General features: G+C 39.7%; 1 protein-coding gene across 8 annotated transcripts in view; it reads right to left on the reverse strand.

Annotated features, from left to right (window-relative positions):
* ABLIM1 (actin binding LIM protein 1) overlaps positions 1–26,498 on the reverse strand; it is a 174,656-nt gene that overhangs the window by 14,054 nt on the left and 134,104 nt on the right. For 5 of the 8 annotated variants that reach the window (XM_048947026.1, XM_048947023.1, XM_048947028.1 and 2 more), the window contains 9 exons: positions 23,454–23,531; positions 20,555–20,710; positions 17,438–17,473; positions 16,008–16,137; positions 13,710–13,829; positions 6,334–6,438; positions 4,002–4,049; positions 1,655–1,801; positions 66–157 (listed from right to left, as the gene is read on the reverse strand). In XM_048947026.1, the coding sequence (XP_048802983.1) occupies positions 66–157; positions 1,655–1,801; positions 4,002–4,049; positions 6,334–6,438; positions 13,710–13,829; positions 16,008–16,137; positions 17,438–17,473; positions 20,555–20,710; positions 23,454–23,531 (912 nt within the window). The remainder of the gene's footprint in view (positions 1–65; positions 158–1,654; positions 1,802–4,001; positions 4,050–6,333; positions 6,439–13,709; positions 13,830–16,007; positions 16,138–17,437; positions 17,474–20,554; positions 20,711–23,453; positions 23,532–26,498) is intronic. The other 3 variants (XM_048947024.1, XM_048947030.1, XM_048947029.1) reach the window with 3 other exon arrangements.

Here is a 26,498-nt window from a genome sequence, read left to right on the forward strand (position 1 = left end):
TGTAAATAGAAGGGGCAATTTTTGGATGGTGTTTAGAAGCAGTATGAAGATAAGGTTATAATAACCTTCATGAGCTGCTCCTCCTGCAGTTGCCGACGTCTCTGTAGCTCCTCATCGTCTTCCTCTCTTCCACTTGACCTGCGTCTCATGTCTGCTCCTGCTCCCATAAAACCACAGTACAGACAGCTTTGTGTATCAGTTCTTTCTCAGTTTGATTTACTGAATAAACAAAGAAGTATTTTCTTGCAGATTCAAAAGACTTATTCAAAACTTGCCCTCCATAAAACTCATTCAGACAGCCTGTCCTATGGCTATCAGGCTTCTTATGAAATTAACAAGAAGCTGAACTGCCCATAGGTTTCCAATCGAGCAACAGTGTTTTTGGTGTCAGGCTTTTGCAAGACTTCAGTAAAACAGAACTCCTATTTTGACAGTGGTGCTCAGTTTAGCTCTGCAGCAAAATATCACACTCAAAAAAAAACAAAAAACAACAACAACAAAAAACCCAAGCTGAAAAATCTGAGGGTTGAAGATTTTTCAGTGCTTAATCCTATACAATGTCTTTATTTCTGAATAAAATATGACCATGAAGACATATCTATAGTTTCCAAGAAGTTTGGTTTAGTTTCTCAGGTGTAACTAAATCACCTGAGAGCCAATGTGCAAAGCAGTTTTACTCAAAACAAAACAAAACAAAAAAACAAAAACAAAAAAAAAAAAACAAACCAAAATTGTCATCCACTGCCAGGAATATGAGTTAAGAGCCAACATTTCCAGGAAAGCCTCCACCTCTGACACATGGCATAACAACGCTGTGGTTACAACAAGCACTGTCAGGAGAGTTTCAGGTATGCAGATGTTATCACTACACTGTCACACAATTGCCACTGCATACACAGCTCCTTTGACTGATCATTGAGCAATCCCATCCTGCCACCTTTCCCTGCACATCACAAAAATCCTGTTCCTTTCACATCCCTTCACAGAAACCTGAAGCAGGCAAGGTCTTCAGCATATCTGACATGACTTCATAAACCAACCAGGCTATATATCTTATTCTGTACTACATTTTACAAGGGGGGGAGGAGGGGGGCCAACAAAATAAACAGAAATAAAATAATATTAAATAAAAGTTTTAAAATGAACATGAGCATGACTTAAAATAAGATATTTGCTGAGCAAAAGAAAAATACAGTCTGTAGAAACAGTAACTTTGACAAAATGGGACTTTTTTAGTCCATTTTAGTCCATTATATGCAGTCCTTGGTTCTTGTCATGAAAACAGCCATGTGGTTGGAAGCAGTGACACTTTCTGTGAATATTTACTATTAGCTTAGGACTAAAAGATCACATAGACAGTAACTGAGAGAAGTCATGCATGTGTGATACAACATACTGTTTTTAAATCACAATACGGGAGTTTAGATAAATTTTCTATGGATTAGTATTTGTGTGATTACTTCCAACATCCTTTTTCAGAATCTCCTCTGCTCACTAGCAGTTATAAAGACAGAGAAGTGCAGAGTCTCACCAGAATAACTGCACTCTGGGGCAATCACTTGGAGCAGGCACAACACTCACAACCTCTTCTGGCAGCTACTTCACTGATCAGAACCTTTTAATCCACATCACTTGTAGAATTCTTTTTGCATACCTATGGCTGCAAGGGAGGGAGGACCTGGCCAGTGGTCCGTCTCAATCTTTGGTATCTCGTTGGGTGCTGGTGCATGAGCTGCTGGGAACTTGGAGGACTTGATGATATCCTCGGAGGACTTGCTCTGTGCTGCCAAAGCAGCTGCATCTAGATGGCAATCAGGGAACTTAGCCATGTAATAAGCTATATCAATATAAGAGGTTTCCATATTTTGGCAAGATTTACTGATTTACAAGAAGGACATTTTCAAATCCAAACATTTTCATGTTTTGCATTTCTAATTGCAATTGGAAACAAAGTAATGCTTTCCTCTTGCCTACAGATTAGAATCAAACCTTCTCATCCCACAGACCCACCCCCAAAATAACCCTAAATCAGCTTTGGGTTTTACTAAGGTTTCAGAGTGTTAAAATGATCAGACAAGAGTGAGAAAATTCAGTCTAACAGTATTTGATGGTATCTCTTAAAGACCACCAATGAAACCAGATTTATGCACTGGTTTGTCTTCTCTCTAGAGTAAGAAAGCAAGCAGATCAGAGGGACAGCATTATTTTTAACTCTACTGATGCTGATTATTTTCTATGCTTCTGTGAAAAGCTGCAGAACAAACAAATAAAGGAACCATATCTTTCCTGCTGCATGTACTTGATTATGAGCATGCAGTAGCAGTAAAAGGAGATGCCAATTTATTTATTAACTACTAAACTTCATTGAGATCAACTTCGCAGGGACAGCACTTCCAATGAAATGTACCTCATCAATAACATGTATCAGTAGTGGGACATTCATTTAAGATAGCAATCAAAGCCAAAGTCCCTTAAAAGGACATGTGAGGATGTGCATTATGGCTTTCACATCTTTACATTAAAAATAATAAAATCCTACAGGATTTAGTTTGCACTAAAAGCAGCCTTAACCATCTCCCCTCTGCAAACTGTTAGTCCAAATCACCTTTCTCTTATATGAAGCCATCATATAAGACAAAAGGATTCTGAATGTACTTCTTGCTTTTGTTTTACGCAGAAAGACATCTGTTAAAGCAATGAAGTACTTTGTTACTCATCCAACACATTCAGGGTACTTCAGGAGAATCAATATTAGAAATCACGGGGAATTTTGAGAATTTTATGATTGAGAAACTACATGTAATTATAGGTATGGAGGAAGCTGGTGAGGGTTTACAAAAGCATGACTTCAAAGAGGACTTACGTACTTACTTATTAGAATTGGTGATGTCAGTGGTTAAACATTCACGTGTTAATGGGAGATGAGAAGGACATTAAAACCATAAAAATAAACAAAAGTAACGTTAAGACTTCTAAAATAAGCATAAGATTTGAGAACTTAAAAAAGAACAAGGAAAGAAACCTGATGTAAAACTACAGAGGTGTTCTTAGCAATATTCACTCCTGTCTACAGAATGGACACCCTGGGCCTTCTTAACCATCTCAGCAAACTGTTCACCCAAGCTCTGTAGTACTGCTAATTTGCTGTTTCACTGGATAAAGAGTCTGCAAAGGGATGAAAGGTCTTTAAGTGGAAGTCACTTTTCTTTCACCACATTACATGCAATTTCCTAATTAAAGTTTTCTATTGACAGCTGAAGGAAATAGCAAACACTTAAAGGTTCCTTGCTCTGCAGGGTTACAGACCAGCAAAGCAGTTGGCTTCTGCCATCACTGTTATTCCAGACTTGCTAAAACAACATCTGCTCTGAAAAGATTAGAGCTGATTTGGATACTGTTGTACAAGTCAGAATCTAAACACTGGAACAGCAGATAAGCCACACTCACTACCTGATCTACTTCACAGGGCTTGAGAATCAAACCAGCCCTGTCAGTCACCTACATCATTTTCAATATAAAGATTTGCTAGAAGCCAGAGTACATTTGGAATTCCAGTCTGGCAGTAACATCCCCATCATTACTGTCGTTGACATCAGTAATTGTACTTTGTCTGCTTAAAATAAGCATAATCCACAAATTTCCTGACAAAGAATGGACTGCTGTTAATCCGTTTTTTCCATGATCAAAATCTGTATTCTGAAAACATAAACTGAAAGAAGTAAAATACAGGAAGGCATTACAACTCTAAAAAGGTAGCAAAATCCTAGTTAATGGCAATTTTTGCTGTTAATAGCAATGTGGCCAAGACTTAAGCCATAACATTCAAATAAAACAACATGCTTTAAAACATAACCACCCAGCAGGATGTGCAACAAGAACTCTTTAAAGCTTGGATTACTGATTTTTGATGCTTTCAAAGTAAACACTGAATGCTTTTCAGTAGTCTGTGTGTATTTTAGTTGACGCTCCAGTTTCGATACAAAAAAAGAAAGATAATTTACCATGTTGCTTGTAGATTGGTGGCTTTCTGTAAATGTTGACACCTTGGTCTGTGAAATGGAGAAACAGAAAAGTGTTAACAGGAGAACTACTTCAGTTATTGGTAAAGGTAACACCAACACTAAAACAGTAAACAGACCAAATTAAGGATGTAGCCCAAGAAAAAGCCAGTGTTACACAGAATCAGATTGCCTGAAGAAAAGAAAACATAAGAACGAGTGACAAGTAGAAGACACGTGGTATGAAGTCCGTTGGAGCTGATTCTGTAGCATGTGGATGCATTCAAATAATGAATAATTCATTTTAAATATTATCAGTGTGACAGACATTGGGAAATGCAAACAAGCAAGACATTTCAGGGGTGAAAAAACAAGCTATTTGGGGAAAAGTACCCCAAGTAACTTTTGTGGAAAATTGTGCTCCAGTCACAACAGCTCAATTTTCTTTCCAGCTGAATGGTTGGATTGAGGAGAATGCAGTGAGCCTACCATTCACTTCAAAAGCCAGAGAACAAAACAGCTGCTCCATACATAGTTTTGAACAGCCAACAGCACCTTGACTTCACAGAGTTGGTGTTAAGGGACATACTGTTCCTCCTCAAACACAAAGACTTAGATACATTTTCATGTAAGGATGACCACACTGCATACTATCAATGTAAGTCAGGAAAAAGTCACTTCTCAGAGCCCTAAAGTAAGAAATCTAAAGCATATTCAAAAGATAAAATATTTTTACAATAATGAACTAAGATGGGAGCTACATTGTTCTAAACTACCCACCCACCCCAAACCAGCTCTTCAAGTATTCCACGCAGCCACAAATGCAGAAGTTAATTCAAAATCAGTGCTACAGTGCAAAATTTAAGTCGGTCTTACTGCAAGACCACAGTGAGCTACTGGGAACTAAGACATTTGAGTCAAAACCCCATTTTGCTACTATATCATACTGCCTGAAAAAAATAAACTTTTCAGTCATATTAGCATGAAGGAAGAAGAAAATGTTTTAAAAGTACATTTTGTTTATCACAGATCTCATCGAAGTGATACAGGAGACAACTTTTGGCATTAAGGAAAACAATATGTGGGAAAAAAAAAAAAAAAAAGTAAAACTATTTTACAGAACCCTATTTCCTGGACTAAATGACAGGGAAATTCCTTGCACACAAATGCACTGAAGTATTTTGTGCTAGTGATCTTCTCACGGCTACTTGAACAGCAAATAGGCACAAAGGCTAAAGGGGAACCAGGCAGCAAGACTTTAGTGCACACGTGTACCAGACAGCCTTATGGGGTACGTGCACACAGCTCCTGGGCTGCACTGCTCTAGCTGAAGATGACAGCTCTCCCACCACACCGTGCACTGTGTACCCAGCTGGGCTCTCCACACAAGTGCACTTCAACTTACTTACATCCGAGCAGCCAGGTTAGCTTAGGCACTTCACACAGCCTACCTTGGCCAAGCCAGGTCACCCTGCCTAAAAGCGAACATCCACAGTTTGTCTGCCAGGTCTGAGGGCAGGAGGAAGAGCAGCAGCCTCTGGCAGTTTAAAGGGATACCAGACTGATGGGGAGCTGATGAATAACTGGACACAAGGCTTTCAGCTAGCACTGATGCAATCAGATGATGTGTGTCAGCAATCCTAGGGACAGGACACAAACCCTCATCCTATCAAATCACGAGAGAGGTACTCTCACTTCAGAAGAGAACCCCCTTTATAGAGAGGGTATCCTCATGCATGCTAACTATTGCAGGTCTGTGTGCTTCTGCAAGGACTCCAAGGCACTGCATGAAACAGGTGAAGAAACATCCTCGCTTGGTTAAAAAAAAAAACAACACCAACACAACAAAAACTAAAACCAGACCAAAACAAAAAAAAACAATACAAAAAGGAGGGAATATTAAAGTAGAACTGTTTGGTTCAAGACTGAAACTAGTCCTATCAGTGGTTACACGTGTAATGGCTCACTGGTCAACTCCTCTGCATGCTACTGTGAATCACAACCAATTCCTCCGAAGTTAGCAGAGTTATGCTCGTGCAACTGGGAGAAAAATTAAGCCCTCCGTAGCTTGTATTCAGCTCATGGGCCATTAGCAGACCCTGAAAAACATGGCATTCTGACAGCAAAATACCTGAGCAACACAAGTCAAAATCACTGTGAGCCCCCATTTCTGAAGGCACCACTCCTCCCACAAAGCTCAGGAGCAGGCAGACCCAAACCCTGCGTGCGCATCCCATGGCAGACAGCGTGAAACGATGGAGACAAGACAGAAGGTACAAAGGCTACATTCTACACTGTGACAGGACACCGAGACACACACAGTGCCAGCTCCTACCTGGAACATGGAAATGTTTAGGGGCCTGAGCGTAAGTTGGAGTGAGAGGGCGGCTGTCTGGCCGATAGGGGACAGGGGAGTTCCGACCGCTGGACGGCTCATTGCCTCCAATGAAAGAATGGAGAAAACAAAATGAGAAGAGGGAGAGCAATTAAAGAAAAATCAAATAAAAAAGCAAGCCCAATCAAACCCAAACAAAACTGGTGGAATCAAAACGTCGAGGGAGAAAAGGAAGTTTAAACAAAAAATACAAACACAAACAATAACAAAATCTGGTAGCCCTGGTGACCTTTTTTTCCCCCTCATTTTCCTGCAGAGACAAAGATCTGTGTTCAGGCTGGAGTTGAGGCTTTAGCAGCTCGCACTCATTCTGACGGCATGCAGGCAGGAGCTGTGTGCTGGCAGCTGGTGATTAGATGGGCAATGTGGGAAAGAAGAATGGAAGGTTACTCAGCAATGACTTATTACAGAGATCGACATTGGAGTTAAAAGTCACAGGCACAGAGCACAGTAGTTGATATGCGAACTCAAAACAAAACCAACTCCAAGCAGAGTGAAGCATACGCTGGCAGCTACTTGTTCCCTAACCAAAGCGCACAAAAGCTACAGATGGAAAATAGCTGTTAGGCCGCTTGGCCTGTATCAAAAGGCATACCTGCTCCTTACACATTCTTTCATTGGGTTAAGCCCTCTGATGGGAAGTTTATGATATGAAAAATCATGTGTAAAGCAATGCAACCCATCTGGTGGCTGCACTCAGATCACAGGTGCCACCCCACGTCTATCAGTGCCACTCTTGGCTCCAGTGACAAATACTTCATGACTGCTGACTTAGCAAATATGAATCTAATGTTTAAAAATGTAATTTCCATTTGTGTGATTGTTCTTACTAAAATTATTTCTTTGCCTTCTAACAATCCATGCCAATTCAATAGTCCTGAAGGCTCCCATGACTGTCAGGGTGAGAGGGTTCTGCATGGCAGAAACAGGCAGCTTGACTTAACAGCTGGATTTCCAAGCACATGACTGTGTGCACCGTAAAAGAATGCTGCTGCCTTTTATTTTGTGCCATTCTTTACCATAGTGCAAACCCACAAAAGCAAAACTTTCCCACTTGAGTGCTTCAGTTTGTATGGGTGCAGCTGACCACAAAGGCATAAGACGTGAGCAAAAAACCCCTTCATTTTTTCAGGTACACACCAGGGACTGAAAAACCCAGCAAAGCAAAATAGCTGACAGCTCCATGAGGACTGTAAAACACAACAGAAAAACCCCTGCAGGTCTGTTTCATTAGAGGACCAAAAATCTCAGACTCCACAAACTTCTTTTTTGTATATATTATAGGAGGGAAGGAAAACAGAAGTTTTCTTTAAACTGTTCCTCTTTTAGCTGAGTGGTCATCTGCCAATCTTAAAAGTTACCAGAAAGGGGGTGGAAAGAATGCTCTTAGCACACCTCGCTGAGAGAGATGTGCCAGCATACAAGACAATTCATCTGTACACGTGTGTTTTAAAAATGAATGTGTGTGCAGTTTAGGGGGCTTAGCTGCATAAAATTTGTTCTGAAGAATCCATCTGCAATGTTCTGTGTTTACCAGTCTGATGTTTTACCTCTGAATGACTTGTTGCATATGACAACCTCCAGACAAGATTTTCTTTCAGCCACGTGAGCGGACAGCAGCTTTCCTATTTCGGGGGCAGTGGTGATGAGCTCCTTGATAGATTGTAGTAAGTGCTAGATTTATCTGCTCTGAAAAGTAGCATGACTGATTACTTAAGGTAATACTGCCACACCTCAGTCTCTTGTCCTTTACTTGGCAATTCCAATATTGAGTTCTACTTGTCCCAGTCTCTGAAATACTACAATGGTGAAAGGCTCAGCTTGCCTAGTCTCATTTTACTTGTCTTCTGTTTCTATTTAGAAATCACGAGCTACTTTTTGGCAAAATAATTGTTCTATAGGGAATAAGACACTAGCACTGAGATGGTCACAAGATAAAGTTAATTCCAAAATGCCATTTTGCCTTTTTGTTTCCATCAGCAGTATGTTCAATGAAAGAGATGAATCAGAAAGAATTTATTGAACTGTGGACTGTGACAACAGAGGAGTCACAAACCATTTTATCTGCTGGGAAGTGGTAGTCAAGATGATTTGTATATAAATATTTTAAGAGTGTGGGAATGTTCCATTTACAGTTCTTCTATTACTAACACTAGAAGTACCGGAAAGAAACCCTTCTTATACCCCTCTCTTTATCTAAACCAGACACAGCTAAGTATGATCACACCCATAAATGTATGCTGGCTAATCTCATATGTGGTACATGGAAAATCTCTTTAGAGAGAGCTGGTAATGTACAAAGCATGCAATACAAGGCACACAATTAGTGTGGTATCATCCTGCACATGTTGCTTTACAGACATCTCTGTTGCCTTGTATTTCCTGGGGTGCCTGTGCAGCCTGTCTCTTTCTAATGATTGCTACTATATTGACAAATGACTCTTCTTTATAGTTTCTAGGATTGTAGTCTCATTAACCACAACTGCTGCAGGAGGGAATGGTGCATCTGTTTAGATTCTCATTAGATCATCTCTGAGGAGTCCACTCTCATAACAAGGCGTAAGTGCTTCAGAATCAGCAATAAAATCACTCAATTTATGAAAGCAGCTCGTGCCTAGGAACCTGCTTCTGCATATAACCAAGAATATAATTATTTCAGTTTGCTTGTTATTCACAAAAAATAATTACCAGTTAAACACAGCATTTTCTTCCGTGTCTTCTCAGAAATGAAGAAAATATCAAAATCTGAAATGTTTTATTTCTAAAAGATTTCTTTTTTTCTTTTTTCTTTTTTTTTCTTTCTTTTTTTTTTTTTACTAGAGCAAATCTGCACAAATGACATGGAACTACTGTAAGATTTAAGTGCAAACAAACAGCCATTTTTCAGAAAATAAATTATTTTCAACTTTGTTAAGAGGAATTGCATAGACGTCTATTTACAACAGCTTTAAGGTTTCAGCTACAATGGGCCTTAGGAACAGAAAACTGCAGGAACTTCATAGCAGTCTTAGTTGGAAAATGTTATGATTTGGTATGAAAATGGCACTGTTTGAGACAACATTGATTACTAGAAATATAACACAGTTTCAGCACTTGCTGAACTCTAGATAGTGCTGGAGAAGCTAGGAAAAGCTGAAACTTCTAAGCCCTCGACCTTGGCACTAACTTTAACCTGTGCAGCAGATCACAGAAGATGAATAAAAGGATTTTGAAGTGAACAAAAATGACTGGTCATGTTTTCAGTGTAATGGCACTGTTCTTTTGACTCTGAGCACATGGGGTGTCCTGTTAGGTTTGGTGCTGAGGAGAATAATTGCTTCCAAGTTCAAAGGAAACTGGTGTTCAACTGAAAATGATGCAGCACAGAAACGTGTCTATGATAATATGGAAAAAAAAATCAGTAGTACAATTTGTTAAGCAGGTTCCCCTAGCAATAAGATTTACAATTGCTTCCCTATACAGAGTACAACATAACGCAGATTCCTGCTGCCTTCTCAAGTGTTTGCCACTGGGCCTGCTGTGCATTTCACAAGCTAAGCTCACAGAATCAGGCCAAAAAAACCTGTGTGCAGCCAACACTCAGCCTTCCGTCCGTTTGCAATTTAACTGCTCTGCTTCTAAACAAAGAAAAAAACCCAAACTCAGCACACCTGAAGGCCAAAGACCTTTGCAGGTTTTCTCAAGCTGCCATTCATCAGCTTATCCAGATGCACAGCTTCTATTTCCCAAACAATTGGAAAGTTGAGGAACAGCCAACCTGTTGTCCAGGTGGATTTTTTTCCTGCATCCATAGACCACTGGAAATAGTTATCACACACACACACTATTTGACTTCAGAGACCTCTCTCAAGGCAGGAAACCTGTGAAAACCAAGGCCCAAATTCACTATGGAGGTCGGGAGATTCCTTATGGGAAGGTCTGTGAGCAGAGAAACACAGAAACAGCCCTCCAACTCAGAGCTGCTTCAACACAGAAATCTTTGCAATAGTCTTGAATGCCTCTGAAAAATTCTAAGCATGTAAGACGAAATCCTGGGTCTCAATGAGAGTTTTGTCTCTGATTTCAGTAGAGTCGGGGTTTCTTTCATTCATGGACTTGTTTTGATTCTTTCATAGCAAAGACAGTACTTTATTGAGAGAAGTCCAAATTCAATGGAGAATCCAAATGAGTTTAAATGAAGTCTGGGCTGATAAATATTACACTCCCTTCCAGCCTGCTCAACATGTATGTTAAATCAACAAACTCTCGCTAAGACCTTCTTGGGCACTTTCAGCCCCTTCACTCCTCAAAGTTCTTCAAATATGGCATTGCCTGCAGGCAATGAGCATTACACTGCCTTAAATATTATGCTATGTGTAAATGTACAAACTGGTCTAAATGTCTACTAAATTTTCTGGCCTGTAGGTACAAAATAATATAGGTGTAACGTGACAAATACACCTTTATGATCATCATGCTGTTTGAAATCATGCTGCTTTACTACAGCAGTTTTGGCATCATTCATAGCCTTCAAATCCCAAATAAATAAATAAATAAATAAATAATCCCACAAAGCAAACAACAACAAAAAAATTCCTAGAGCTTCATTAAATATTTCTTACAAACTTACACCAATTTTACTTTCTGCTCAAAGTACAAAGCGGCTTTGAGAAAGGCCGACTGTGTGCAGAGAAGATCGTATGACATTTCTTCATTAAATCATTGTAAACCTATCACATCTGATTAACTCTTGATAGGGCAACGGTTCTCATCTCAGATGCATTCACAAGGATCTATTATTCTGTCTATTAGACAGAAATGCCAAACTCAATGGTAAAATGAGGCAGTTCTTTAAGCTTCAAAAATTGACATCTACAATATCCAAGGCAAACCCCTCTGAGTAAGAGGGCAGAGTTGCATCAGGTGCAGTCAGTACCAGACCAATCTTTATTTTCTGCTACACAGATGTAAAAAAGGGGTACTTGGACATGTGGTTTATAAGGGTTGCAAATAAAGAACCACATGGGAAACCCAGATTAATCCCATCAGTGGATAGCCAAATAGCTGTTTGTGAACACAAAGCAGTGCATGTTCATGTGCAACTGGGCTCCCCTCAACACTAGATAAATTAAAAAAAAAAATAAAAAGATCTTCAACAAAATTTTCTAATCATGAGCACTTCATTGAACACTTAAGATGCTGGAAAAATTACGAAAGTCTTCAGGCCTTCTGACTTTTTATACCTTTTAGCATTTTTTAGCAACGGGAATACAAACACCTTTCAAGAGTTACTTATCTTCACCTTATACAAGTGAGACAAATGGCAATTGTTATCTAACTTCAGTGGGCCTTACTGTATCTTTGATACATATGTGAACATCCTGTTGCCACCAATCTCTACTCCACAAGTATGGAGATAGTGAACAAATCACTACCAAATCCCCATCTGACAGTGCTAATAAATTAACAGCCGTAACTCTTTCACTGTGAGATTGCAGTCATTTGATGGTCCTTCTCCAAAGCTTCTGCAGCACTCCTTATATCACCCATTCTGGAGGGAGTGTGTACCTACCAGTTCCCTTTAAATCCCATGCGAGTACCTAACATACACATTAACCTATGAACCAAACCAAAATGCCCCAGGTTACTTTCATAAAGTGCTTCTTTTTCTCAACCAACAATAAGAGATTACTCTCCCAATTGAGACATGTGAATTACAAGACATGACTACCTGCTGCTTGCCCCACAGGCAACACAACATCCTCATCTGTTGTGCACCGTCACAGTGATGTGAACCTCAGCTTTTGGGAGTTCTGCTTAGTTATCACACACGAATCCTGTACAGGTCTAAGACCTGAATGTAAAACTTTGAAACACAAAGAATTCTTACAGTGTTTGTGCCCATGGCATCACTCACCATGTCTATCTCCTAAGAGCCATACCCACTCCTTTGTCCACAGCACTTGTAATTCCAATTGGCCTTTTAAACCAACCAGCAAGAGATACAAGCCTAATCTCCATGTATGTATTTGAAATATGAACATAATAGGCATGGATTTTCAATAGTTCTGATTTATCTGTTCAAGAACAGATCTTTTTCAGTTCTCAACAGAAAAAGAATGAAAATGCCATCTGAAAGAATGTGGATATTATTTTGGATTGTCAGCAAAGAAATGTTGAAATTGCAAGGGTTATGGATTAACTGCATGCTGAAATGAGCTGTGTATCTATTTTTAAGGGTCCCAATTTTTAAAGTTCAAAGCGAGGTTTATTTTTCTGCAGTGAAATAAAAGGGAAGTTGAAAGTGTATATTAATGAAAATCATCTAAGAAAACGCAAACCTAAAATTAGTAATGGTGATCTGATTGTTTGAAGAGAGACAACATTGAGATCTATTAGCATTTCCTGAAGTGCATGGAATAACCTCCTTGCAACTATCTTTGATTAACTTCAATTTCTGATTATCTGCATTAATCAAAGGTGCCAGAATAGAATCCATGCTCAACATACTCAATTGCCTCTTTTTGAGCTTTTCCAAGTGATATAAGCTACGACTGTCTTCCCCAACAGGAGGAACAGCACAGCCAGAGCACTCCAATAGATGTAAAACCATATTCACAGAAAGCAAGAACTAAAAACTTATTGAGCTGGATGAGCTTTTCGAAGGGACAAAAAGAAAAAACAACTCCCATCCTGCAAGTCAAATATCATAAAAGAACAGATTAAAAAGTAAGAAGCGACCAAATCCTCAGATAGTGTAAATCCCTGCAGATCTACTGCCTTCAGCAGAGTTTGCTGATTCTCACTAGCTGAGGAGAGGCCTAAGATTTTATTTGTTGGGCACTTGTTACTGCCAACAAAACTGAGAATGATTGATTTCCTCATTGCTACTGATCTTTATGAAACACGATTTTTCTTCATATTTTTTGATCACCTTGATTTCATATAGGTAGTATCTGTAGTGCATTTTTAAACGCACGTTTTAAGAGTGTGGAAATAATAGTTAATTTGATATGCTTTCTGCATTAGACATCGCATATACCAATTAAAAAGAGGCTAAATTAGGATCTAAACTGACGGTGATAATGCTTCCCTCTGCATTTCTAATCAGGAATTTGCTTGAAGTCTCTTCAGCTAGGGCCCTTAGAAATGACATACATCCTTCATGAAAGGACATTATGTCTATTCTAACAATTCTAAGTGTAACGGCACATTTCGAGGCATGCTCAGCTCTACAGCCAATGATAACCTTACGGAGATGCACCTTACTAGCTCTGACAGAATGCTAATAAATCTCCAGCCTGGAGGGTACTCCCTGGAGAGGCCTGGCTCCTTACCTTTGACATGGGGGATGAAGTGGTGTCGGAAGGGGGAGTTGGGGCGGGAGTCATGGTGAGCGGAGCTGAGACTGCTAGTGCGCAGGTATGACAACCGCTGCACACCAGTAGAGAGCAGCTCTGCAGCAGCAGGGAATCGGGGGGCAGAACAAAATGAAAACAAAGAAAAACAATAAGAGAAAGGCAGGGAAGGAGGCTTCAAAGGAAGAAAAAAAAAAGGCATTACACAATTAGGGTTCTGAAAAGGAGGAAGGAGGAAAAAAAATAAAGGTTAAAAGACGTACCGGAGGGTTCATAAATCTTAGACAAAATTACAGCAAGTGGTTGAAAAGATGCTCAGATTTGAACTGCATTGCTGATTCAGCAAACTATTTACTAGCTTAATGAGCTTATGATCTATGCCTTGTTACCAGAAAGTAGCCTGCTACCATCATGCAAACATCACAAACATTGATGCTCAGTTAGCTGAGAAAGCAGCTGTCTTGCAAAGTGCCTAACCAAAAAAACACCAGTCAAAAGGCATGCAAGCTGCCTTCTATTGTTTTAAAACATTCCAAAAATGCTGCCAACGTCAGATATGACATCAGGGTATGAAAAGGCTGCAAACTTTTTCAAGACGTGAAGCATTCCAATTTTGAAGAATGTGATGCTGACAACGTCAACACAGTGCTTCACTTCTCTCTCAAGAGCAGCTGGAAGCCAGGAGTTCTCTGAGGCCACTGAGCTTATTCCGAGAGAAATTACTCTTGCAAATAACCAAAGGTACCATTAGGAGAAACATATACACACGTTATTATTCAACACAAATGACACTGTAGGAAAACTATAAATTAATATTAATAATTACCCCAAAGCGGGGCTGCAAAGATCAAAACAACCAATTCTACAGATGTTGTCTGTATCATAGGAGAAACAGAAGCAGGTGACCCACAGATGAGATCACCTGAGCAGAGATCAGCTTGAACAAAAATATTTTCAGAACATCCCCCAGACTGAAATTTTGAAGATTTTACATTTGGACCCTTCTGATTGAACAGATAGTGAAATTCAATCACAGTAAAGTCTGGAATGAGGCCTGGATTCTTAACTGTCTCTGATACGACAGAGATGGAAAAATCCCCTTGGAAGTGCCAGAATCAAGAGACAGAAGTTTGCAGCTTTTTCACGCTTTATAAACGTCTTTCAGTTTTAGCTGTAATGTCATTTTAAAACACAATCATGTTGTCAGCACATAGTATCAGACACAATTTGCTTCTGTCCCACCTCCCTTGAGTGCTTTAAATAAGGCATTCACTGACAGACACAATTAGCTGCTTTCAGCCCACCCCCACTAGGAAATGGCTGCTGCTCTCATGTTCCACAGTGGTGGCTCTATAATAAATCTTTAATTTTAAAAATGCAGCTCCTATTATGTATGGGCTTTTGGCAGGCCAAGTGTTCATCTGCAATCATCAAGGAAGATGGAACTGCATGACTGCATCACTTAACTTAAAAACAGGTCACAAAGATTTAATTTGTTAGCATTAAAAGTAAATTAGTCTTGAAAAGTACTCAGTTAATTGCATTTAGAGATACACTTTTATGCCGTTTGGGTGTGGATGAACACTTCAGTTTCATGTATTGCTTTCACATCCACAATCAGAAATCTGAATGCACTTGGAAACTGACCTGAATGTTTATTATATTATACACAGAACTTGCACATCACTGCTAAATCACTAAAAATGGTAGCATTTTCAAATGTGCTTTGCTATTGTCTACGATTTTAAATAAGAAATCTGTCGTGCACACTATGAGTCTATGTTTAGGAAAATGGTAAGTTATTTAGAATTAGGGTTAGGGTTAGAATTAGGGTTATTTGCTGTTCTGTCTGACATTTCATGGGTGCACCAAGCTTCAACTGAATAATTTTTTTTCAAAGGAAGAATCCTACATGAGAGGCTGCTGTCCAGTCAAGTCGTAACTTTTGTTTCCAAAATATGGTTGCTCTTCCCAAATTCCAGAATGAAGTTTGTGATTTGTTACTGTAAATAGTTGCTCGCTTTCACAAACTTACACACATTTGAAAAATAATCAGAAACAAAAGCAGAAGATCAGTACTTATGACATAAGACACTCATCAACCTAGGGCAGAACACACTTCACCAATCAAGAACAAAAAAAACAGGTAGAAAAGGAGATACTAAAATATGCAACAACTTTTCAATCAGCTGCTAAGAGAAACAAGTGCTTCTCTGTGCCACTAAGCGACACAATAAACACTGCTTTTACAAATACTTCTAATGCAGTTGCCCTTACCGGGTCTGTGGAAATGCTGGGGGGAGCGTGACATGGTGGGCGTGTAGCTATGGCGACTGTACACTGGAGAATTAATAGAGCCCTGACTAGTAGACCTGTGAATCATGCGATCCCGAACATCTTGATAACCCTGCAGAACAGAAGCAATTAAAACGGAATTCATTACAGAACATAAATGCACATTATACGTTTTTCTAAGCAGTGCTCAACTTTCATGGATCCGAAAACATCAACAGAAGATACTGAAAAAATATGTTCCTTAAACTTTCAACCCATTTCATTATTACTGTTATCTATCTGCTCCAAAGACTCTGATCCATTTTTACAGCCAGTGTCTGTGATCAGTCTTGAAAGGTTCCAACTCTACGTGTCACTCAGTGTAATTTCTATCACACTTTCTGTGATCCCAGGTTCCCCATGTTCTTATGGCTCCATAAGGGAAGTTGCATTCAGAGCATCCTTGTCCTGCAGCACATGGCACAAGATACGTGAGCTAGTCATCAACTAGATCAGCTGGAAACCAGCAAGAATTGAACAGCTGCAGCACAGAGCTATCCATGGCTTCACTTACCATTTGTCTCAACTAGCTACAACAAGGGGCTGAAGCATCCAAATTAGATCTGCCCCATGCCCTCCCCTCTGAAAACAAGACCCCTTCTTGTACAGTGAAGCCTAACTTTCTCAGTTTCCTGGAAGACAAACCCAAGCCAAACAAAATGAGAAAGCACACACAAAGCAAACCAAAGCAGGACAAAAGAGATGGGAGCAATTTGAATGCATGAAGAATTACAACAAATTTTAAAGCCTTTTTTTTTTTTTTAAACATGTAGCAATCACTGTGACTTTCATATTGCAAACAAGCAATACTTCCCCATCCCAAAATGATAACACTTATGCAGTGGTATCATCTACATCTACAGTATTCTGACACATGACTGTCCTGATATATAATATTCCTGTAATGCTTAAAATAGCTCCAAGGTCAAAACAAAACCAAAGCAAAGCAAACCAAACCATAGCTATGTTTTCTTCAAGGTAAAACTACAACTGTCTTAGCAGCAAACGTAGTTTGCAAAAATTATTTAAATTTTTAGAGCAGTGTTTTAGGTAATGCAAGTCATCCATCTGAGACCCTGTGGGTGTCACCAGAAGGATGTGTGTTTAAGAAGTGACCTCTGCTGGACAAATGGCTCTGTGTTACAGACAACAATTGGGGAGGGGCACCAGATTCATTTTTGTATAATCTGTCAGTGAGGACTTAATGTTCTCCTTTTAAGTGATCAAAAACCATTTCTATGTGCCCCCCCCCCCCCCCCCCCCCCCAAAAAAAAAAAAGACAGATCAGATCAGGCCAGGAGCAAAATCAATCAAAAGCAATCACTGACGTGAGTAATCCTAGTCATGGTAAGATGAGGTTTCACCACACTTACTTCTGCTGAAGGGGTAGGTGATAATGTCCGTGGAGACTGCAAAGACATAAGAAAGTAAGGTTACAGAATCATCACTGCATGTCTTGGGCTAGAAAATGGCAACCCAAACACTGCTGCAGGTAGAAGGATATTATACAGCAGTACAAAACGGCACTGTAGGCATTACTGAGGCCACCGTAATGCTGCAACTTGCTTTTTCCACATTGCTCAGGAACTGGTCCATAAATCACTGAAGCGCTTAAAGTCTCTGGGAGAATCTATAAGCGTGATTAATTCCGTCAGCTATCATGCCATGACATCTCTCAGCCATCTAATGATTGCGGTAATTAAAACATAGCTGTAGAGATCAAAATCAGAAAGGATTGTTAATTTAATAAGCATGCCTGTTACGAAGAACCCTTTAAAGTGGAAATCAAAAGTAAATAATTTTAACTCAAAGCTTTGCATGGCATCAGAAATACAGAACAACTTCCAAGATGAAGCACATTTTTCCTTCAGTACACACAGTCTGGCAAAAATCTGCTTTTTCCTCAAGGCTTTATTTTTCATCCCCAGTGCAAAGCAATACAAAGACGCCATCATTTCTTTGATATGATCTCTCTCTAAATTAGCTTTGTGCTCACCCATAGTTACGCATAGAGAACCAGCAGGAATTACAAGCATGTATACTGAAGGAATTATGCAAAAGCCAGAGGTCATAAACATGCACAATACTTACTAACAGCTTCTATTACAGATAGGGAAACCAAGGCAAGACATATCTTCAGAAACCAACTTAACCATGCATTGCTTGGTGGTACAAACAACTACAAAGGCTATGTGCAGTTACCAGCTATGTGTCATTTATCATAAGACAATTAGAAGCTGGAAGATCAGGATTGAAAATATTTATTTTTATGCATTACATTTCAATATTATTTAATTGCCATAATAAGCCTGGCAAGAGATTATGCTCTCAAGTAAGACCACAACTATTACAGAACAAGATTTTTAGCTAAAATATCCAGCTCCCACTAGATGGTGCTATGTGAAAACGTTTCTCATCACGGGCTTCCAGAAAAACAAGACTGGTAGTTAATTGAACATGAGAGACTATTGGTGAGAAACTTTCCAATGCATTTCCCTTTCATTGCAATGAAGAAGAAAATGTTTTGTCACTTTCTGTGTCTGAAGTACAGAGTTTTCTCGCAGCTCAGTCCCTGCATTTAAGGTTTGTCTGCACCACTGAGTTAATCTTTCTTACCTGGCTTTGCTGTTGGTTTTTTTTTTTTTTCAGTCGTGGTGAAAGGCATTTCTAGGGTATGATTTTAAGCTCAGGCTCACAGTTTCTTTAACCCCATCACATATACACACTTTCCAAACAGACTGCAGGCTAACTCACTCAAAGTCTGTAAATCCTAGCCATGTCTAACCACGTCACCTCCTTTGCTTTTTAAAGATGATGGTGACTGGTGTATGACATACCAAGATTAAAGCATCACTCATTTATGACAACACAGACACAGGGATCACTCCACCCTGATGGACTTCTGCTTTCATTAAGGAAAGGAAAGGGAGGACAAAGAGGTACAAAGAGGCGAGGTGAATTGCCCAAGGTCACAGCAGTCACTGGTAGCATGAGGCAGAGAGCCCAGCTCTCCTGAAAGGAAGATGAGAACCCTTTCGTTTCTGGAAATTTCTGTAGTCACCAGAAATTGATAAGATTTAATGCTGGTGATAACACAGCGTAAGAAAACACCAAAGGCTTTTGCTCTTCCCCAGAATAAGCATAATGGCAATTTCCAATATATGGCGTTATCAGCGAGCAGCATCCCCTCAAGGATTAACAAATAGTTCCTCTGGGTGAGATCAGTTCCTCCTCCGTGAGTAACAAGAGACTGGTTTGTAGCTGGTTCTGTGGAATGGCTGAGACCTGTTGGAACCGGGCAGAGATCACCAGTGCATCTCAGTGGATGTGAATCAGACGTCAGCTGGACCTATTGCCAATCTGAACTGCAGGGAGAAATTCTGTAATTTGATCTCTTAATCTCTTATTTCACTCATGAGCTGAACTCTCTCTTGAATTTCCTCATATTTATTTATAACTCTAAGTTAAAATATTAGCCCTATGAAGTATTAAAGAACAAAGTACAAAACCTGCTGTAAATCTGACCTACTGGTGGGTAGTATATGTTGCTGAGAGAACATAGTCAGTCACTTCAGACCACTGTCTGAATGATCTATTGTAGTTCCTTTTTCCTCAGCTTATCTTTGTGCTCAATTCACCAAGACTGTAAAATGAATCCACTTTTATGCCCACTTAGGTTTGCATTCTGGAAGTCAGATTTACAGCTACCTGGTACCACTTGATAAAACCTACTTCATGACCTGCACTGGAACCACCTGAACAGTAACTGCATCTACGGAAGTTCACCTGAGAAACAGGGAACCCTACAGCCTGAAAGCTGCCTTTAAATACAAGTTTAAGTAAATAAATTAGATGGCTGCTTCTCTTCTTGAATTCTTTACTAAATGTCAGCAGTTTAAAAAGTGAGGCACCTATTTCCACACTGCAACTCACCTGCTGTTTCCAGTTGGAAGAGCACTTAATCTCAATTTACTTCAGATTCTATCTTGTATGTGTAGCAGTGTGCTCCAGAAATATATTTCCATTCAATCTAAGAGAACGTGTCTTGCTGTTTTGAACCCTTTTACTGCCACAGAACATCGTGGTAATTCCTCATATTCTGTTGTGAGCACTTGTGCTCTACAGCAATGTGCCTGCTACATGGCACAGTGCTAGGCTGGCATTTGCCTCGTGTTCTGGACCCAAAGGCCAGAACACTCTTCCAAATTATGAAGACACACAGCCTGCAACCTGTTCCCCATTCCTCTGCCAGCAGCTGGTGTTAATGCAGACAAAAAGCAGACCTGTGTGTTTAACTATGCAGTTTCCCCACATAAGGCATCATCATGACTGTTCCCATTTAATCCAGATCAAACAGACAAAAAGCACTTTGAACAGCAGCAGCAACAATACTAAAGAGTGTTAATTAGGAATTATTTCAGAAGAGGATAGAAGCGTAGCAGGCTTTGAGTAAAGCTTATAGCAGAATGGGTTGCTTGTCAGTTCATTACCTCTCCAAGACTCTGTCTCTCCTGTCTGTCCTCGTAGGCGGAAGTGTAGAATGGCTCATAAGTAATTAGGTCTGGACGTTCAATGTCATAAATGGCCTTGACTTTGGGAATGGCTGCTAAATCCTTGTAATCAAGGATCTCATTGTCTACTTTTGCCTGAAGGTCAAAGACAGAACACAAATTAACTTACACAAATGCACTGGCAATTTCTATTTTACACAATTTATGATTCTGTGTATTTGTTATCACACTGTTGCTATGGAAAACCCTTTTTGGCACTCCAAACATAAAATGACTGCTTCTTGTTCTTCTCCAAGTGGGCCTCCTCTCCAAGAGCACACAGTGTTTTCTGAGTTTAGGAAAGAAAGAACACTGCATATACAGATGCAACACAAAAGTTCCCTATCAACTGCACTGAGCTGGAAACTTCAGCTCTATAAATGACTCATTTTGTGTCCTAAGGCAAGTCATTTCACCTCTGTTCTTATTTTTCCATCTGTAATATGTGTGATATTATCAACTAAATCTGCTGATCACAGAGATTATGAGAGGATTCCATGCAGGAGATACAGACAGAATGTCAACCTCTAACTTTGCACACAAGAGGAAATACAACTTGTTACAAGGAAATAACAAGACAAGCAGGACTGGTCAGGGCTATGCATCAAACTCCCTCCCAACTGAAATTAGTATATTGCATTCATCACTCAATCTGTATGCAAGATTCTAACTAAAGTGTATGTTAATTAATACTAGGATAATATATAATACTAACATAGACTCTTCTTTCATTAGAGCTGCAAAGAACTCTCAATTAGTTTAGAACTGAAAGTAGGAAATCAGTTCCAAAAAGACAGCTGCACCCTTCAGAAGAAGCAGGAAAGAGGTCTTACCTACCGTTTATGCAGCTGATATCTTTCCTCACTTAAAAAAAGACTTGCTGAAAAAAATCATCGTAAATCCTTACCTACACTATAGAAATTCATTTTATTTTTAAAGCCAAAAGGAGATATTCAAACTGCTTTTCACCTTCACTCTTCTACTAGCTACTTTAGTTACACATAGCAAGCTGTACAAGGCAATAAGGCTGATCTGTTTCCGCTCACCTTCCACTGTTCTGTTAGCACCTAGTATCTTTAAGTGCATTTACCTTCCCAAGCTCTCCTAACAACCACTCACGGTGATTCTTATGTGATGCCACAAATCAGACAAGCAAGGATTGAGATTGTTAGCAAATCCACTTTCTAAAAATAGCACAAAATCTGCTTAGTTTTGACTCACCAGATATAACAGAGTATCTTTAGCCAATTTAACCCTTAATATAGGCAGCTTTATGAATTTATAATTTTTTTTTTATGACAATCCGTTAATGAGCTGTTAATGTATGAATATTTTATTCCAGTGTAAATTACCACACGTTTTCACAGATCTGAATGTAGGCCAACATTCTGGCTGCCACACAGACTCCACTGTTCAGCAACAGGTGAGGTTTCCTAAGCTAAAGTTTATGCAGGTGATATTACCAGCACGGTATGCTCTGTGGTTTGACATCTGTAAGTGTGAACATTTTTATCACAGTAGCTGTTTTTTGGCTGCTGTTCAAATGCACTGATGAACTAACATTCAACCCAAGCTCAGAACTTGAGATTTATAATATTTGGTACTGTTGGTATTTTTTCTGCATTATTACATGTGTACCTGGTAAATCTGTATGCCTTATGTTTTCACCTGTACAATCTTAATATTATCTACAAATTCAGCAATTCAATATGAAATACAAGTAACACGGAAGAACATCTGCCCTGCAGTCTTCCTTTTCCAAACAAATCTTTGTCTTTGATCCCCCCAAAATGGACTCTAACTTGCTTTCTTGACATTCTCTTCCTTAGCTTCTACATCTCCCTTGGATCTTGTGCAGGTTGTCTGGAGCACGTTTTACATGCTGAGAAAGGTTACACAGACTTTCAAGAAACAGGGCTTTTAAATGGATGTGAGTTCTTAGAAGTGTAGGTTATACGTGTGCAAATATAGCAAAATTGGCAAGGCTGAGCAGTAGTTATTCACTCAATTACACTTGATTCCATATTCTTTAGAACAGAATTAATAGATGACTTTTTTTTTTACCCTACAGAATTCTCTACCAAGAAAAATGGGCACTGACAACACTGAAATGCTTGAAAAAGTAGTGTGAGCAGAAAATAATTATTGCTTCAGAATTTTGAAGCAAACATTCTGCTGATGCATTTCTAACTGTCATCTCTTAAATTACATAGGTTCAAAAGGTAGCAAGAAAAGAAAAAGATCTTTTCCAAACTTAATAATTCTAAGATTCTATGAAAGAAGTAATTTGATTACTGAAGGAACCTATATCTCAATTAACTACACATAAAACAGTTTATCAATAGCTTTGCACTGTCAGCACTGTTAGTCTAATAACAGTAGGATGCTTAATATCCTTTTTTGTTTTAAATCCTTCCCTTCCCCCCTTCTTTTCCTTTCATAGCCAAATCTAACTTCTAAAAATGTGGGATCAGCCAGGCTTCCTTCAGTGTGCCTGAGCCTTCACCCATGTTCTACAGCTGCTGATAGCAGACCTCTCAAGAACTGCGTACTGAAGCGCAAAGATAACACGTCTAACAAAGTCAACTGATCTGTCTTCTGTCCCTCTTCACATCATCCAGTGATTTCAGAAGATCTGCTAAATGTTTGCTTGGCCTGAAGAAGCTCTGCCCTGCTCTTGAAATTCTGTAGTAATAAGAATTACGTAGCAATGAGAATTTTAACAATTTAACCACTAGGATGAAGGCAATAGCATCAGCGTAAAATGATTTATTTCAGCATGGAGTATTTCATGTCCAAGCAAGGGCTCAGCAGCTTATTCATCAGAAGGAATACTTACATAGATAGTGTGGCCCGGTGAGCCAGGTATACTGGAACCTGGCCTGGAATAAATGCTTTCTGATGATGTTCTGGTAGGCTGAAAAACAAACAGCAACTTTTCAGAGCCATCTAAAGCAATTAACGTTTGGTAACTCTGGATACAAGTGGAGAAATCCACACATTGAAATTGACTGTATTTAGAAAAAAAACCACATCGACACAAGATCAAGCATTCTGGCAAATTCCACAGTCTCACAAGGCAAATGGACTCCCTTTTTCTGCAGGAGGAGGAGTGCTGTGAGAGGTGAAGGAGGTTTTCTAAATCATAGTGTGAAAGACTGACAGCAATAATGAACAAGTGTAAATGACACCTGCCAAAGTCACTGCAAGGAGCCATACGCCATACAGTTCAGGACGGTCATTTGATCAAAATGTTAATTCACAAACAGCAAGAGAGATCAGCAGCCAGTGGTTCAGCAGCCAAAATTACTGAGAAGAGCACAGCACACACGTTACTGCATTCCAGATGTTCAGTCACTGGATTTCCATCATGAATACAGAATTGAAATCAGCCTTTTTCAATAGAAGGACCTGAAATCCTTGGGGCAGTTCCCTTACATCTGCAGTACGACTCAGACGCAACCTAAGAGCTAAAATGTTGCTTGAAATGTCTTGACTCCCTGCATTGTAAACTCCTGATGTTTAACGACAACGTCCTGGAAACTGAAATTCAGAACAGTCACACCCCTACAGAGTGAGAGTTGTTGTATATTTAGTGGATTTTTCAGCATTTCTTCAGTATTAAACAGACACTGACTCCCTTGGGGAAATTTTACAAGAGCATCTTAGCACTGAGATATGGGAATCCTGAAAAATTTATGAATTTGAAAACCATTTAATTAAAATGGGGCAAGAACTCACACGTTCAGCGTGCAGCAGGCACACAAAGTTAACCAAACACGTCCCACTTCCACTTGTGGAGCAATAAACAATTCTTGCAAAGAATCAACTCCTCTCATAAAGCAGTGCATCAGTAGATGATTCTGATGACGCTACTGCAGTGGGATACAATGAAGATACTGAAAATTAAATCTTGCCAACTGTGACACTGAACTAAGGGACCTTTTGGTCATTGATTGAAGAGAAGGAAGGCTTAGCAGCTTGGCTTAGTGATTTTTCTTAGTAAATGTTGGGACTGAACACAGCGAGGCTACTGGAGCTTTCTCATCCCTCAGCATGCACTTCCTGATCAAATTCTCCAGTGCTGAGTCTTTCTACTTTTAATTACATCCCCAGGAAAACCACTGGACTCATCCTTATAAAAATGCTGAAGACTACATAAAATTGGATTTCTCTGACTTCATTTGTGGAAATGAAATCATCATAAGCAGGGATAGTCAAAGGAATTAAAGGGCTTTGAACACATTCCATCAAAAAACGTGAAGATCCAGATCAAACAGACAACAGATGTGGCCATGGAATGACATAGCCACCAATCCCCTCCGGAGCATGTCAGAGAACGCCTTCTCAGCTGGACCTCTGTATGTTTCTTTCCTTTTTCCTCTGTAGTTGCAAATTCCTAAATCCCAAAAGGGAGCACAGAAATTTCTCAGCTGCCCTTTGGCTCCTCCCATGATGCAATCAAAGAAAACCCAAACCAACAACAAACAATCCACTTGTTTTATGGAAATGTTACAAGACTGAAGTTGGCTGCTGTTGAGAAACACTTCAATCCCTTTTGCTCTGCCATCTCACACTGCTGAGCAGAGACACGTGTAACATGTTGCTGCAGTTGCTATGGAAAGCAATTGTTTTCATTGCAACACAAGGAACACAGCTACAGACATGAGGTTCTGTGAGGGGTGTCTGTCACCTTTCACTTTTGGCAGACGTACTTCAGGAGTTTTGTCTGATTAATTTTCCCTCTTGTAGGAAAACAAACACAGGAGCCAGCTCCAGCTTCTCAACTGGCAAACCCTCTGGGATGCACTTCTCTCCGGCTCTTTGTAATCACTTCAAAAAATAAGAATTTTTCAGTCCTTGCTCCAGCCCTGAGCCTCACTTCTTAATGCAACTGCTAAAAGCTTCTTCAGCAAAGAAAAATTCCCCTGTGCTTGTCACATCAATGACTGCACTGAACAGTCAGACACGGTATGAAGCCACACCCTGCTATTGTATTTCTTAGATGTTCTTTCCCAAAATAAGAGAGTGGTTGTCAGGTGGACTGGCAAGTCATAGCACCTGCCCTTCAGCTCCTCTCCATCACACCATCATCATGGCCATGAGCCAGACATGACACTCCTCAAAACCAGTTTTCCCTAACTTCCCGTGTACATTAATTTAACCTCCCATCTACTTGTTGCAGGGCAGGATCCCACCCTCCCAGACACCACCTGACCACATGAATCCAAGCAGGGTTTGCTCCCTCTATTGCCTCCTAGAACAAAATCTTGCTTGATTTTACAATATTATCCCAAAAGCAGCACATGAAAGAGGACTTCTACACCTGCCTCACTTGTTTATTTGAATAAGGCAGTCTGTTTCCACTGCAGATAGCTATTTCCTATTCTGCTGCTTCCCACATGGTCTGGGAGCCTTCACAGATCCGCACCTTCCCCTAAAGAAAATTGAGGAGGAGAGCTGATCAGAGCACATGTTAAAACTGGAACTGTGGAAACCTTCGTTCAACCTTTAGCCTCATTGGAGATACCACACGAGCATCTCATGCATGTATTACTGTAAGGTAACAGGTAAGGAAATGAGAGGAAACCTCCTTTAATAGGAATGCATTCCTTTAGATGTTTCAGTCCCACCCAACAGGCCTGGGACACCAGGTCTGCACATCCTACAACTTAAGTCATCTTATTTCTGCAAGCACACCTGGTGCCTTCTTTACATGACTGCTTTTTTGCTAGGGATTCAAATACAGCTTTGTGTAATGACATCTTTGATCACAGGAATTTGAAGAAAACTTTTATTAAGTGCTATAACTATTTTTTTTCTTGTACTTTGTAGCCTTTCTTCACATTTTTTGACCGTGTAAGTCATTTATTTTTAATTTCCT

The sequence above is a fragment of the Lagopus muta genome, chromosome 5 (assembly GCF_023343835.1).
Source record: "Lagopus muta isolate bLagMut1 chromosome 5, bLagMut1 primary, whole genome shotgun sequence".
NCBI classification, from domain to species: Eukaryota; Metazoa; Chordata; class Aves; order Galliformes; family Phasianidae; genus Lagopus; species Lagopus muta.